At 44.8% G+C, this 17,515-nt stretch overlaps 1 protein-coding gene across 1 annotated transcript in view; it reads left to right on the forward strand.

Annotated features, from left to right (window-relative positions):
• Positions 1 to 783: 783 nt before the first annotated feature.
• Positions 784 to 17,515, forward strand: part of htr2cl1 (5-hydroxytryptamine (serotonin) receptor 2C, G protein-coupled-like 1) — a gene marked incomplete at both ends in the record, with an annotated part of 46,375 nt that continues 29,643 nt past the window's right edge. Inside the window, 2 exons of the mRNA XM_080450814.1 lie at positions 784 to 1,252; positions 15,977 to 16,177. Of these exons, the coding sequence (XP_080306940.1) occupies positions 784 to 1,252; positions 15,977 to 16,177 (670 nt within the window). The remainder of the gene's footprint in view (positions 1,253 to 15,976; positions 16,178 to 17,515) is intronic.

Raw genomic sequence — 17,515 nt, forward strand, 5'->3', positions numbered from 1 at the left:
TTCTCTCTTTTTTACTTTCTCTTCCAGGTCTTGACCTCTAGCTGACATCCTGATATAAAGAAAAAGAAGAACAGGTTCAACCACCTGCAAAAACACTGTCTGCTACATTGTCCCTTATACCCAGCACTCCTATCGCTAATCGCTGTCAAACTGAAAAAGGATTCGATTAAAAAAGAAAAAGAGGAGGTGGCTAATTCACCATGAATCGCCTGGATCGTCCGGATTTTGGCTTCATTCTTGGGACTCGAGGCTGTCTGGGCCCAGAGGAACAGTGGTTTTATGACTGAGCCCTCATACTCTGCCAACGTGTCTCAGAGAACACCGTTGGACCTCGCTCACGGCCACAGTCACTGAGCAGATCGAGCCAAAAAATTAGTCTGTTTGGCGCGTGTGGAGCTAGCGCAGATTCAAACACAGGACACCTCAACTCCTTCCTCCCAACCCCTCCTTTCCTAGTCCCCTCCCCCTGCCACCCCCCCATCTAATCCTCCCTCCTCCCCTCTGTCATCTCTCCACAGTCTATTCGTAAAAAGCCTGTTGAGATCGAGGAACTCGTTGGGATTGGAACATTACAAACATTTGCTCAATAAGCCGACTCTCCTGTCGGCTCCCTTAATGCCGATTAGGGCGCCACCCCGCCCCTCTGCCTCCCTCCGCTGGTGACAGGGGGTGTAGTGCAGCCCGAAGTGCCGTCCGCCCTCCCCTCTCTCCCCGCCTCTCCGTCCGGTACGTCCGGCGAGTAGAGGGAGGGACCAAGGCGGGGGGGAGGGAACTCGGCGGCAAATGGGTGGCCCGGGAGGAAGAGCTCTCCTGGGCGGGTACGGCGGCTCCACCACCTCCTCCCTGGAGGTGGGCGGGTGGATGGCGTGGCCCGCCAGCAACAACAGCTCCCTGGACCTCAACCAGAGCTCCTCCCTGCCCTCCTGGGGAGTGGGCGTGGTGGGCGTGGTCAGCGGGATCGGCGCGGGCAGCCTCGCCGCCGGAGGCCCCCTCCTGCCCGACGCCAACCTCACCGCCCAGCACGGTGGCGGGGTGTCGCTGCAGGCGGCCATCAAGGAGAAGAACTGGCCGGCGCTGCTGATCCTGGTGATCATCGCGCTGACCGTGGGCGGCAACATCCTGGTGATCCTGGCCGTCTCCCTGGAGAAGAAGCTGCAGAACGCCACCAACTTCTTCCTGCGCTCGCTGGCCGTGGCCGACATGCTGGTGGGCATCCTGGTCATGCCCATATCGCTGATCAACATACTGTACGGTAAGACTACGTTACCCATGGTGCACCACCACTTTGTGCCTCATCATCATCATGTTGTGTTGCACAAGGAGTCACTCACAAGCAAGTGGTCACATACAGTATGCCGTTGCTGTCGGGCAGAAACCTCTTATCTCCATATTTTAACTTTTTGTGTTTTTTCGTAAATTAACGCCCTGCTTGAACATACTATACGCGTCACACGAAAGCACAAAAAGTAGCAGATCTGCAAGCTCGAGCTTGCAGATCTGCTACTTTTGCCATTTTTTTATTTGAATCCTGAAAAGTAACAGTTTTGGACATATGAGGTTTCCACCCGGCAGAGACGATATAAGTGTTTCCCAAACATTTTTAAGGGTCACCAGTAAATATCAATATCAAACTCTCCTTACAATGGTCAACAAATCGATAAAAACACAAGGACATAGAGGGGTATATATAGACAGGGAACTAACTACACACAGGTGAACTCAAAGTACAATCAACACAGGATAGGCTGGGATAGTGGGACTAACAGGACACAGTTAAGTAAGGTTAACAATAAACAGGGTGGTTAGACAAGATAGGTAACGGTTACAAGGGCAGACCGGAAGACATAAGAACATTACTGCAAAAATAAGATAGGCTTCACAAGAAACACATCAACAACCGCTAACACAGAACAAGAGGGCCAACAGAGACTAAATAAACACCTAAACCAAACAGAACAGTAAATGTCCAAAAACTGAGGAGTACGGCCTATGGCTAGGGGGCTGAGTAACGGGCCGTGACACAGAACAAAAATAGAGCTGAATAATTGAATAGTGGGCTTGATCTCTTGGCAGAACCCAGTCATGTTGCTGTCACAACTCTTTTTTGTTTTCTCCCCTCAAAACGTTGGCACATCCTGCTTTACATTCACCTACAACACACATGGGCAACAGACCATCTTAATACGACCTGTGACGTCCCTCAAAGGAATACAAAACAAGGCAGAGACATTCGTTTGTCTGGCTCTGCGAAACAGACTGCCTTGAGTCCATATTCATAGCATAGTGCAGTGTATTTCATTAGTGACCTATGAACTGGTGCATATTATCAGAAAACTGGCAAGATGTAAATAAGTAGGCTCATTTAAAACCTGCTTTGGAAGTGGATTGTTTTATAGAAGTAGTAATCTTTTCAATGTAACTTCAGAGTACACCAGAGTGACACATACTATCTAAAATTCATGTTATTTCAGTTATTTAAATTGTGGTCCTTCGTTTTCTTTTCAAATTAAGTATGGCCCTCTGGGGGAAAAAATGCTGCCCACCCCTAGAACTAGAAGCTTTTTCCAGACTTTCAAAATGTTCATCTCCTTCAGGAGATTTGAAATATTTAACTATAAAACAGTTTTAAATTAGGTCCTGTCATGTGTGATGCAAAGTGGGCTGACACAAACGCACCAACTTTGGAGAGTTGGGGACAATGGATGATATCATTCGTTTTGACATGGAACGTCCCTGTGTCAAGACCGATTCATGCTTAGTCGCTCTCTTAACAAGCTCTCTTGGGAGCTTGTATAGGTCTGCTATTTTCGGCACGGAGGAAACACTAAGGAGGCGAAGGAGAGTAGATTATAGGCTTCAGACGTCAACAGATTGAGCCCACACTGTTTCTCCACAAACAGTTACGGTATAATTACAATTGGTAGTGAATAGATCCAATCACAAAAGCTAGGAAACCAAGGATGCATGCACGCACGCAAGCGTCCGCGCGCGCGCGCACACACACACACACACACACACACACACACACACACACACACACACACACTTTATTTATGTCCACATAAACGGAAGTACAATAATGCCTTGTGCAAAGGACATGAACACTGCCAAGCAGTCAGACAATAGGAAAACAGCCAGTTACAAAGTGCATAGACGGCAGAACAATACAATATAGTTGACATACAGTACTTGTCAGACACAGCAGACATCAATCATGGATAAAGGAAACAACTCCTCATCCAAATTGAGTGTCTTCCTATAATATACTGAGCAGTACCTTGCTAACTGTTTGGCCCTCCATTTGGAGAGGCCGGTCATTTGAAGGCCCCTCACAAACAACCTGTGCACATGCCCTAGGCTACCAACGATAAAAACTAAAAGTTTACTCTAGCCTAGCTGTGAGATGGTCTGCTCTCTCTCTCACACACACACACACACACACACACACACACACACACACACACACACACACACACACACACACACACACACACACACACACACACACACACACAAATGTAAATTTGCCTTCATATTTACAGCAGCTGTCAAAACCCCATCCCACTGGCCAGCTGTCTCTATACAGTAGCACACCATAGCAAGCTTCCTCTCATTATGAGAAAGACCTTTCTCTCTGTAATTAGCGTAACAACCTCCACTTCCCCCGTTAGCGTGCAACGAGCTTCACACAGCCTTGCCATTTAAGCCTCAAGACCGAAGAACATGGAGGTATCATGTATGTATAGGTGCTTTATTGCCCTAATGCCACTTCATTACATTGACATTTATGTGTGTGGTGGCATTTGCGGTTCAGTTCTGTCGTTCTTTATGACCATGCAAGTTCCTTCCTACTAGTTGCGTCTTTTCACACCTACCAGTTTAATTGCTTCAACTACCGTACATGAGCCCTAGGGTCCCCTTTCTGCATGTGTTAGGCGAACATTCTGCAAAAAATGCTGATCTACATCTACAAGCTCACAAAGCGTTGCAATGTGACATGGTGTGAGCTTGAAGATTTGCTTATGGATATAAGCCCGTTTCTGACGACAGCAACGATATTGAACAGGGTAGCAGTAGATAGTGCAGCACAGCAATTATCTTTCTCTCTCTCTCTCTCTCTCTCTCCCTCTCTCTGTGTCTGTCTCTCTCTGTTTATCTGCTAGCTCAAGCTGTGCTTTCCGTTGATGGCTCCCTGTGTTCATCGACTTTAGACGCACAAACAGATATACAAAGAAATCTCTATTTTTCTCCATGTTTCCTTATCTCCTCTACCTTCTTACACATCATGTCCAGAAGCCTACTACCTCACTCGTGTTTCTCTCCTTTCAATGCATTCACTTACGCAAGCCCACAGCCCTGCAGCGTGCGTGCGTGCGTGCGTGTGTGTGTGAGACTGAACAAACAGTGTAAACCATCAGTGTGGTATTTATCTTCATCGATTGACTCAGTCACTGATGCTGTACACACACACACACACACACACACACACACACACACACACACACACACACACACACACACACACACACACACACACACACACACACACACACACACACACACACACACTAATCATAGGGGGGAATGATTTATCAAATGAATGTTTCTGCTATTATTCTACACAAAATGTTCGTTTGACATCACCACACACACAGTGGTTGAACCTGCTTAAATTACACTGTGTGTACATGTGTGTACATGCGTGCGTGTGTGTGTATGTGAGTATGGGTGTGTGTGTGTGTGTGTGTGTGTGTGTGTGTGTGTGTGTGTGTGTGTGTGAATGTTGTAAATGCACACCCTGTTAGGTATGAGTCATTAGTTGTGTCCAGAGGATCATTGATTAAAGTTGGAATGTGTTTTAAAGACCTATTGATCATTGCCAACTGTCAGTTCTTAATTGATGTAACCGCTGGTCATTCCAAAGTGCCGGTTAAAAAGAAACAGAGACTGGTCTTTTGCAGTTAGAGCTCTGACACTTTGGAATGCCCTGCCTGCGGACATCAGACCTGAGCACGTGCCTTGTTTTTAAATCTCTTTCTAAAACACACATTTACAAAGCTGTTTTAATCACTGAACCCTCCTAGATTTAATTTAATCACTTAAACCCAAGCATCCGTATTGTGGGGAAACTGAGACACCTTTCTGACGCCTAACAGAAAACTGAAAAGACACTAGAATAGAGCTCTGAGGGACTCCGCTCAACCATTATGGTTAAGTTGTATTGTCTCCGCCAAGCCGAACGGCCGAAGGCTGGAGACTATAATGTTTTCACTCCTGTCCGTCCATGTGTCCTTGTGTGTGTCAGTCTTTCTGTGAGCAGCTAATCTCTGGCACTGTTTGCTTTTGCCTATCCTTGTGAAAAGGATAGGCAAAATAAGCCATGGCTTCAGCCTACATCTTTTTGGTCTAAAACATATGATATGACATGACATGATATGATGAATATTGAATTTTCCTGTTATGACCAAAATAAATTACTACTGTTGGGTCGATTGGCATGAAACTTTGCACGCACACTCCCAGTAAGCCGATGAAGAACCTTCACAACCTTTGTTGGTTCAATTCGGCCTCATGGTGGCGCTACAATAGCCCACTTCACGTTTTGGCATAACTCTTGAACCGTAGGTCAACAATCAAAATATAGATTTTCCACCATTTCTTCCACTTTTTGTTACTACTACTCCTACAAATTGCGTCCTAACACTCACACCAATTGTTACACATGATCATGTGATCAGTCAGAATTTGCTAGCGTCTGCACGAACACAATTGGCCCGCGTGCGGGGGGAAGGAAGCCGGGCGGGCAGGTAATCCTATGGGCTGGGGCGGCACCTGTCAGCTGGGAGTGTTGGGCGGGAGGAGTAAGACGAAGGCTCTACGTCCTCCCGGTGGGGGCTCCTCACTGGCAGGTGAGTCAGTAGGATACAACAGCAGTAACAACACAGAAATATATGAGGGGGGAGGAGTCAATTGGCATGACGACTAAATTGGCGAGAAAAAGGGGTAAAAAGCAAAAAATATAAAACAAATTCTGAATACATTCCTATTGGCTATGAATGCCTTTGCAGGCCCTGAGTGCGTTCCATGCATGCGCACTCAAAGTAGGTGACGCACCATATTGTCTTTCTGTCAGTAACCTGCTCTGGTAGTGACGTCACACAGTCTATCCATTTTCTATTTAGAATTCAGTCTGGCATGGTAATACCCTCTGGGACACACAACCACCCCGGCCAATCGACAGAGAAAGCCAATTTGCCTTTTTTTATTGCCCCGGAGAACGGAGGAGAGAGCAAAGTTGGCAGCCAAGATTGCGGCCTTGAAAGACATTCAACCAGGCTCAGTTGGTGGCCTTGAATCACTGTCACCAGGCTGGTGTTGGCAGCCATGAGAGAAGAGATGGGGGGGGGGGGGTGTTTTTGGCAGTAATAGAGGAAATGAACTAGCTGGAACACGTGTAGAGAGAAAGAGAGAGAGAGAGAGAGATGGATGGAGAGAGACGGCAAGACCGCCCAGCCAGGGGTCCACTAGTAACAGCAGCAACACCTATTTCCTTCCGGCCTCGTTGTACAGTCTTTCCCAATCTTTCACAGAGGCAGCATCCAGACATTGACCCCCTAGAGCTGCGTACACACCCCATGTGTTCACCAAGGATCCTCGCTGGATCCCAAAAAGGAAAATTGGGAAAAGAGGTCCCGCGGTGCAGTCTCGAAGAAAGAGAAAAGAGAAAACCATAGGACAAGACAAAGAAGACTAGACTAAGACAACAAGAACTCAGTCACACTGTCAGCCAGTCACAACAGGAGAGAGTAGAAACTAAACAGCTCCTTCTAGGCGAGCCATCTAGAAGAGGATCTTTAGGTGTCTTGTCTTGTCTGTCTGTCTGTCTGTCTGTCTGTCTGTCTGTCTGTCTGTCTGTCTGTCTGTCTGAAAAAGTACTCAAATGTTTTACTTAAGTAAAAGTATAAATACTGCAATGTAAAAGTACTCTGTTACAAGTAAAAGTCCGGAATCCAAAATTTACTTGAGTAAAAGTACAAAAGTATTGATATCAAAATGTACTTGAAGTGCCAAAAGTAAATGTACTAAAATGTTTGAAAATAGCCGATCTACAAACTCCCAACGAGTCGCGATGCGACGCGTTGTGAGCTTGTAGATCTGCTATTTTCAAATAGCCTTGGTATAAAATGAGGCTAAAGTGGTTAATGTATGTTTTTCAACTTAATAATTTATATCTGCAAAGTAACTAGTAGCTAAAGTTTTCAAATGATTGTAGTGGAGTAAAAGTACAATATTTGCCTCTGAGATGTAGTGGCGTAGAAGTAAAAGTATAGACAATTGGAAATACTCCAGTAAAGTAAAAGTACCTCAAAATTGTACTTAAGTACAGTACTTGAGTAAATGTACTTAGTTACTTTGCACCACTGTCTGTCTGTGTCTGTCTGTCTGTCTGACTGTCTGCGCCTAAATTCACAAACCACTGCACTGATCAACGCCAAATTCCGTGTGCACGCCGCCAGTAGGGCAAAGAAGTACTTCCATGCATGTTTTGTGTTCTTGTGGACCCCGAGATCCTTACTCCTTAGTGAACACTGTAGAGAAAGACTGTGGGCCCACAAAGAGAGCAGCATCACAAAGCCCTGCCAGAGGCCCATCAGAGAGACCCTGTGGAAGGTTATCTATCAGCTGCCAACAAGAAACAAGACAACAGCCAGAGGCTACAAAAACAAGCCACCCGCACCAGCTAAGCATTTGGTTAAAAGAAGCTTGTGTGTGTGCGTGTGTGTGTGTGTGTGTGTGTGTGTGTGTGTGTGTGTGTGTGTGTGTGTGTGTGTGTGTGTGTGTGTGTGTGTGTGTGTGTGTGTGTGTGTGTGTGGGCGTGCGCGTGCGTGCGTGCGCACTCGTGTTTGTGTTAGTGTGTGTGCGCGCGTGTTTGTTTGTCTCTGTGTGTGTGTGTTAGTCTGTGTGTCTTTGTGTGTGTGCCCAGAGCTAATCTTGCAAACCGCTGGCTGGACCGATCCATGTGCACACTGCCAGTAGGTCACATTCGCAAACGTTTTATACTTTTTGGGCGGTGAAACCGCCCCTATAAGTGAGATTTGGAAAAATGTACAAATATCTTGCGCTGTGATCTGGGCCCAGGAAATTTGTACAATTATCCTGCGCTGTGATTGGCCAATCACAGTCTATTCAGGACTGTGATTGGCCAGTGTCACATGACACATGTGCATAGCCCTATATAAGAAACCATAACTTGAAAAAAACCATAAATTGGTTTTTTTCAAGTTATGGTTCCGTCCATCATAAAGAGTGTTTCAATAAATGTATTTATTTTTTGTACATGATTGGTTGACTCCATTCAGTATTGTGATTAGCTAGCAAGACACCGCCCACTTCACACAGGGTGTGATTTTTTTTTAAATATTCTTTTATATGTTATAATTGAAGTAAAGACGTGGCTCTGATAAGGCTGAAACCTTGCCCAAATTTGCAATATGTCAAAGACGACTGACATTATAGATTACTGACATCAACACATGAAGTCTGAGATGCAGACTTTTGTTATTATGCTACATAATCCTCCCCACACATTTCTGTGGTTTGCCACCCTACTGGCTCACCTGAGGATGGATGCAGTGCCTCAGTCCTACTCCTCCCCATTCAACACACCAAGCACCACACTGAATCATTGTCTTTCTGTCATTTACCCCGTTCCCTTATCGAAATCACATGGACTATATCCATTTAAAATGTACTATTCAGTCTGCCGTGGTGAGACCCTCTGGGACGCAACCAACCACCCCGAGCAATCTACAGTACAGAGCATGGCGCTTGGCTTGGTGATTGGCCCAGGGAACAGTGGAGGAAGTTAAGTTGTCAGCCGTTGAATGACAGTCACCAGGCTGAGTTGGAAGCCATGAGGGAAGAGATGGGGGGAGAAAAATATCTTTGGCAGTAATAGAGGAAATGTACCAGCTGGAGCAGAGAGAGCTAGAGCTAAATGGAGAGAGACAGGAAGACAGCCCAGCCAGGAGCCCACCAGTAACAGCTTCAACAACATTTCACTAGGAAGGACCACACTACAAATCAATAGTGTGTAAGTGTTTTTATTGAAGAGAACCGATGAAACGAATGAGGGACTTCGGGCTGAGTCTTCGATGCCGAGTCGTTGATGCAGAGTATTTGATGGCGAGTCTTCGATGCAGAGTCTTCGATGCAGAGTTGTTGATTCTGAGTCTTCGATGCCGAGTCGCTGATGCCAAGTCGTTGCTGCCGAGTATTTGATGGCGAGTCTTCGATGCCGAGTCATTGATTGCGAGTCTTCGATGGCGAGTCTTCGATGCCGAGTCGTTTATTGTGAGTCTTCGATAGCGAGTCTTCGATGGCGAGTCTTCGATGGCGAGTCTTCGATGGCGAGTCTTCGATGCCGAACTTGCTCTGTTGGGAAGCTTCAAAGGGGGCCCGCCGTAGCTCCCGGGCACGACGAAACCCCCCAGGGCCCTACAGAAAGGAAAGAGTAGGGGGCACAGTGTGGCGCAGTCGGTAGCGCTGTCGCCTCACAGCTAGAAGGTCCTGGGTTCGATTCCCGCAGGGGACGCTGTGGGCGCTGGGGGCATGTTATCTCCTCCACGTCATCAGTGCCCATACCCTAGGTGGGGTTGGCGAAAGGGCCTTTCTGTGCGGAGTTTGCATGTTCTCCCCGTGTCTCCTAGGGTAGGTACCCTCACAAAAACATGCAGTAATCCTGGACACTATACTGCCTCCCCCTGGCCAGCCCGGGGCGCCTGATGGAGGGGAACTGGTTGGAATAACGTGTTCCTTCCACACGCACAAGAAGAAGGTCAGTTGGCTCTCATGCATTGAAGGAGGCATGAGCTCGGCCCTGGCCTCCCTAGGTTGGCAGAGGGAAGGTAGTGCCCAGGATTACATAGACAATTGGCACTGGGTGTAAAAAATAGGGTTACAAAATCGTGGGATAAAAATTAAAAAAAAAAAAAAAAAGAAAGGAAAGAAAGAGTAGAGAGAAGGAATATGGAAAGTAGCGGGGTGGGTTGGAGGGTTGCAGAATGCGTGTGTGTGTGTGTGTGTGTGTGTGTGTGTGTGTGTGTGTGTGTGTGTGTGTGTGTGTGTGTGTGTGTGCGCGCGTGCACATATGTGAACACGCAAAAATAACTCAGACCCCTCTGAAGTTAACTGTACCCAGACCTGAGTGTATCATTCACTTCAACCTTTGACGTTGTATTTTATGCCTCTAGGCTTGCCAACGGCTGCTGTGCCAACCCTAAAAATTAATTGCACTATAATAGTGTGAACGGAAAGAGGACTCCCTTCTGGGAGTGCAGTGTTCTTGCGGGGCAATGGGGTACAATGAGCTCTTTAAGATGACCGTTAAGGGCTGCGTAGGTGAGAAGAAGCATTTTAAATTCCATTCTGGAGACTCAAATATGAGAGAAAAATTGTCTCTTTTCCTAGTTGTTGTCAGTACAACACGCCCAGCAGCACTCTGCACCAGATGGAGGGTCTTTAGAGACTTGCTGGGACAGCCTGATGAAAACAAATTGTAATAATCCAACCCGGAGGTAACAAATGCAGGAGGAAATACCGCTCTCTGCTCATCTATCATGCCTCGTCCCCCAAAGCAGGGTTGTACTGGGTTATTTTGAGGAGAATATGTTGGCACGAATGTATGAATAGTGTTATGATCTAATGCTAGAAATATTGTCCCGGCCAGGTTGATATAAAGAGATAGACTTGTGGAAAAAAACACTAAAAATGATGGCAAGAAGAGAAATAGTAGGCTAGTTTAGAAGAGAATACCTCTTACAGCATATACGACAGTACCACTGTACAGTAAATGTATGTTGCAGTATGATTGGAAAACCTGTCAGATTGGAAAAGGAGTGCTCGTTTTCTTCGAGTTAACCCCCCCCCAAAAAACAAGAAGGCCCCAGGAGCCGAGACAGGACGGGGGACGGGGGGAACGGGACCCCCGGGGGGGAGAGGCCCCCGAGGAGTCCCGTCAGCTTAGCGGTTTAGCTTGTGCCCCCCCCCCCCGCCCGGCCTTCATTTCACATGATTATAAAGTGTAATGTTTTGATGTAATTAATGTTTTTCCCCACACATGAATTAATGAATCACATAGCTGCTAATTATGTTTGTTGTTGTCAGCTGTGAGCAGAGCACTCGGTTTGTACCGCGGGGACATCAAAGCCTCCCACTTGCTCCGCCTCGCGCCGAAAAACAAGTTCACTCTTTTTTTAATCTGAACTGGTTTTCCAATCACACTGTGACATATACACTTGTTTTGGTTAAAGTAAAAAACCTGACCTTTGAAATGTCACACTGACAAAACATTGGGAGCAAGAGGTTATTCGGTTTTCTTCAGAATCAGTGTTTTCATCATCTCCTCAGGGGTCTGGGTCAGGCTACAATATCTCATTAACCCATTCAATCCGGGAACGCATCTGTGTCATTTTAGATTTGAGCGATAACCATTATTTTATCCTTTCGCTATTGCTAGGAGCTCCATTAAGTGTATCTGCTCTGTTTGTGTACAGTAGGTCTATGTACCAGGACCAGTACGGCGCAGAAATACACACTGACAGTATGGTGGTTATATTCCATTGGACATGCTTTTCCTGTGACAATGGTTTCTTTGTACATTGCTGTTCTTCATGTTTCCATTTCATCTTGCGTGCAGTGGGTGCACCGCACACTGCACTGACTGTCTTCTCTTGGGAGTCAGGCCTCTCTCAGCTGTGAGACAGTGCTCACCGAGTCTTTACATTGTCAAGGATTAACTTAGTTATCGATCAGTCACAGTGCTTAGGTATTCTGCCATTGTGTATTCTCTGTCTAGGGCCATAGCATTGCTCTGGTGTGTTATTTCTCTCTCTCTCTCTCTCTCTCTCTCTCTCTCTCTCTCTCTCTCTCTCTCTCTCTCTCTCTCTCTCTGTGTCTGTGTCTGTGTCTGTGTCTGTCTGTCTCTCTCAGTTCAGACTGCACAGAATCAAACTCCAATCTGGACAGGGAATCAGATTTGGGCTGCCAGTCTGAACAAATGCATGTATTTGGCCACGGACCCCTCATCTCAAAATATTTTGTTCCAGGGACCCCCAGAAGCAAAAAATATATATATTATTCAAAGATTTGCGCGAATGTTCAAGATTTTTCAAAAATAGCAGATCTTCAAGTGACGCACTATAGCTTGTACCTGCTATTTTTGAATAGCTAAAGTATAAAATACAGTTAAAGTGGTTAAAATCTAAAATGGTTACCTGCGCGCCGCGGGGGTTTACCGTTGCAGCATCAACACCCATCATGCTTGCCTCTGTAATTGTCTAGTGTCGGTCCATAACATGGCGGGGCCCTTATCCCAGAGCCTAGATGGAAACCTGTTCTGCCATTATGAATTAAAAACAAATTACAGTTAATAATTACAAAATATTTTAAGTATTGAGTTCCTTGGCCTGGTACCAGTGTACACAAGATACATAAAAGGTAAATAGTGCATTTATATAGCAACGGCGCTTTACAATGATTGTGCAACTCTGGGGGAGCCCGGGATCGAACTGAACAAGCGGCCACTCTACCTCCTGAGCCACTGACGCCCCTGATCAGCCTATTAGTTTGTGAGATTAGCTGCAGACTGACTGACTGACTGACAGACAGACAGACAGGATTGCAACGTTTTGAGACACAGAAAGAGAGGGAGAGAGATGGTGAGGGGGGGGGGGAGAGAGAGAGAGAGAGAGAGAGACAGACAGACAGACAGACAGACAGACAGACAGACAGACAGACAGACAGACGAGGAACATGACAGATGTGCTGTGTCATGTTGTGACCTCCATTCTGTGGTTGACCTCCCCCTTGGCACGCATACACATGCGCACATTTTCTCTCCTGCAAGGCATTAAGATGGTTCAGAGCCAGGGTAGAACCTCGTCCATATACCATGCGTATAAATATTCACACATTGCCTGAAGATACTGTCTGCGACTCCAGTTCAGTTGTTGGAGAGTAGCCTTGGCACTGCTATTTCTATTGAAGTGATTCATCAAATTGAAGTGACTCCTGCGCTGGGCATGCTACGCGCAGTGGTGTAAAGTAACTACTGTAAGTACATGTAGTCAAGTACTGTACTTAAGTACAATATTGAGGTATTTTTATTTTCCTGGAGTATTTCAAATGTTCTGTGCTTGTTCTACTACATCTCAGAGGCAAATATTATACTTTTACTCCACTACAATTATTTGACAGCTTTAGTTACTAGTTACTTTGCAGATTTTGATTATTATTACAAAACATACATTGCGCACTTCAGCCCTATATACATTTCGTCCATTTGAAAATCTAAGCTCCCAACACATCGCAATGCGATGCTTTTGAACTTGTAGATCAGCTATTTTCCCAACTTTTGCGTGACACTCCTGTACGATGAAGAAGGGCACTCATTTACGAAAAAAATAAGAAAAAGTTCAAGTATGGAAATAGGAGGTATATCTGCCCGACAGCGAGGATATTTGGATCACAGCCATCACCAGTTCTCAAGTTGTTTCATCTTTCAAGTACACTGTTAAATTGCTGATGAATAAATGTGCATCAATTAGCATCTCATTAGTAAAATTTAGAATGTGCGCATCATTAGCAATATTTTGACATGATGCTTATGATGTCTTAAAGTAGACAGTTGGTACACTAAGTACACATAATAAGTGTTCATTGAAGGCCATACACATGAATATGCATGAATACGCTCATACAAGTGTATGCTCATACACTCGTACACACACACACACACACACACACACACACACACACACACACACACACACACACACACACACACACACACACACACACACTCAAACACTGGAGGAGAGGAGAGGATACATTATTGCTATTAGATGAAAGCACCTGTTTTTCCAAAAGTATCTGGAAAAGTATCTAGAAATGTGGTTATCGCTTCCTCTCTCTCTCGCTCTCTCTCTCTCTCTTTCTCTCTCTGCTTTTCAATTACAATTTTAATGTGCATGCTCTCTCTTTCTCTCTCCGTCTTTCTCAATTATAAAAGTTAAATTTGACTTTCTGGCATGGGAAGTTAATCCACACTGCCAAATCATGAAGATGAAAACATTGCAACTATCAAAACACAAACAATTACAAAGACAGGCGACAAGTTATGAGAATCTAAGATTCAGAGTAATGCATGCAGAGTAAATTCCTGAGTGTTGATTTAAGTCTGAGCATGTAAATGGCAAATTTGTGTTTAAAATTGCCTTGAATGTGGACGTAACAAACGTAACATGCCCATAAATGGAGATTTTCAGTTTGCAGAGCGGTTGTCTGCTACTCATCTGTTTGACATTTTGTTGAAAATCACTTTGTTACAATTACTGTTCTTGAGAGTATGTATTTTTTTATATTTATTTTATCTTGAAAGTGCTTTTGATGTGGACGCCATCTTGGCAAGGATTTCCCCTTGTAAAAGTGATTTGTATCTTAATGGGTGTCTCTCTCTAGGCCGTCCTCTGACTAGCCCTTAATTCAGCCGTAAGTTAACACAGTAAAGTCGTCAGTGAAATTTTACTCAGACTTAAAGGCAAACTTACGCCTGATAACATACATAGCATATCATATACAGTATATATCTGCTGCTAACAGGGGTCATCGCCATGCTGGCTTGTCGTGGATATTTGCCATGGACATAAAAATGTGTAGAAAATTATATTACCAGAAACACACAAACCTTTACAACTCTGAGAGTGCACAAATGGAACCAAATGGACCCATAGGGTCCATTTGTGCAGAGCTATGGGGGTCCTTGAAAATTAAAAGTTAGAGAACCACTGTACCAGTGGAGTCCTAATGTGTCATACATAGTGTCATAGTAAATAAGTGACATGCATATTCTGAGGAAAACCTGGAGACTGAGACATTCAGTAATTGAGTCTTAACTCATTGAGTGCCATTAACGTGTTTCACGTGTTTTACTGCTATGGTGCAACGTGCCATTAACGTGTTTTTGAAAAAAATAGAAAAAAAGTAAATAAAATAAAAGAACCCAAGATATCATTATCTGAAGATTTGCAGCTCCATCCACTCCTTGTTTAACTTATAACTGAAAAAGGCTGTATCTCGCTTCCTAAGCACTTTTTTTTTTACTTAAAAAAAAATAATAAATCAAAATCGTACTGGCCAGAAAGAGCCAGAAATAATTCTGGCACTCAGTGAGTTAAGATCAAAATAATAATACAAAAAAAAGAATTACATTTTTTTTTTTGCGACAGACAAGGCCAAGTCTAGACACGGACACATTGATGACCCCTGGCTGCTAACACACCTTTATGTCTAACCTCATGTACTTACCGCACCATTATGTCTTACCTCAGGTATACAGTACTTACCGCACCGATAGATATAAATTATGTATATCATTTGTTTGTTTTATTGATCTCTCGCCCTCTCTTACCCCCTTGCACTGTTTTTTGCATTGTTTGTTTCCGCCCAAACAACGTCACTTGTGTAACTTAACACAGCACAACCATAGACATATAAAGGTTGCCTCCTCCGGCTCTGAGGCGTCTGTATCTCGGTCTGTATCACGGGCCAAGCGGGAAGCTTCCGCGTGCGTCACAGAAGGGGACGTTCGGTAGGCCACTGAATGTAGCGCTATTGTTGAAGGCTGCTATCTTTTTCAACACATTACAACACACTTTTAAATTGAGTGACTGTCTGTAGGCTATTTACATTTTACTCCATTATTTCCATTATTTGACGGGCGGGGCGGTTCTGGTTCGTATTTTGAAATAATCACGAGTGACGGGTCGGTCTACGGATCTGATTATTAACGGGCGGGGCGGGCACGGGTTCTCAAAATTGGACCCATGCAGGACTCTGGTCCAGACTATGATCTCTCTCTGTCCGTCTCTGGTCCAGACTATGACCGCTCTCTCTCTGTCCTCTCTCTCTCATCCAGACTACGCGTGGCCGCTGCCCAGCGCTCTGTGTCCCATCTGGATCTACCTGGACGTGCTGTTCTCCACGGCGTCCATCATGCACCTGTGTGCCATCTCCCTGGACAGATACGTGGCCATACGCAACCCCATCGAACACAGCCGCTTCAACTCCCGGACCAAGGCCATGATGAAGATCGCCGCGGTCTGGACCATCTCTATAGGTGAGGAGGGGTGTCAATGCACGCACGCACGCACGCACGCACGTACGTACAAAGGTCAAGTATCACATGAAAAGAGATACCAACAGGGATACAACAGATTAAAAAAGTAGCATATATCAATCAGGTATGTAAGAAAGATGTCAATTGCAATTTTTTCACAGGAGCCAAATTAACAGTGAAATGAAATAAGTAAACACAGGTGTTTCCAATTATAATTAAGGCCCTTCTCTCAACTTTAGTGTTGCTCTAGTCGGGTGGAAACCTCATTATGTCCAAAACTGTTATTTTTCAGCATTCAAATTCAGTGAGCCAACATGCACAGTAGCAGCAACCCAGCTAAGTCTGTTTGACTGGAATGGATCGTAAACCTTAATTAGTTGTCACCCCTGTGTTTACCCTTCTATTTCAGGCCAATTTGGCTGCCTGGAGAAATCACTATTTCTTCCATAATTACGAATACCTGGAGCACAAGGTGAGAAACAGCTTTTGTGTGCAAGGGCCAGGCAATTCTGTTTTGAATGGCCACTAGAGTGAGTCAATAATTGCTGCCCGGGGATCCATGTACATTTCTCCGTAAAGAAGTCAGAGATATTTATAATGAAGAAAAAATATGTCACATTTCACTCTCCCACACTCACTATTGCTGCAATCCGCACCAAACGTATTGGCACAAATGCTGTTCAGCGGTCTGCCATGACAATAGTCACCACCAGGGGGCTATGTGTCACCCCCGGGGCCCACAGGCACACCGTTGCTCCAATCCTCATCAACCTTGGTGGGCACAAACGCTGTTCAAAGGTCTGCCATGTGAATAGTCACAACCAAAGAAAAAATCTCAAGCTGTCCATTGTAACTTCACATCCATCTTTTTTCCAGCATAGTGGTGATGGGCATCATGCACTCGGCTATTTTCCAGAAGGCTTGAAAATTGTTGAAAACAATTTTTACTTTTACTTTGGTTCCTGAAGTATACAGTATTTTGATGCCAATACTTTTGCTCTTTTAGGGACCAGTCGAAATTTACATAAGGGGGGGCATGGAGGAAATGTATGTGCCCTGATCTAAAATGCCATGACCCTCCCTTTGACAAAAAAAAAAATCAATGACCCTCCCCAAGTGATTACAAAAAAAAGAGTAACCCTCCCCGCCTAGAAGTGTCACGATATATTGTGTCACGATATAGCCTATCGTGGTATTAAAATGTGATGATAGGTATTGTCATGATGTCATACTGTATCGTAATATTTTTTTAATCGTTTTTTTAATACAAAAAAAAAACTTTCTTTTTTTTTGCCGGTGAAAGTTAGGAGTTTTTACTGTATGATATGAAATGTAAAG

Source organism: Gymnoscopelus braueri (genome assembly GCF_963280865.1).
Source record: "Gymnoscopelus braueri genome assembly, chromosome: 15".
Lineage (NCBI taxonomy): Eukaryota > Metazoa > Chordata > Actinopteri > Myctophiformes > Myctophidae > Gymnoscopelus > Gymnoscopelus braueri.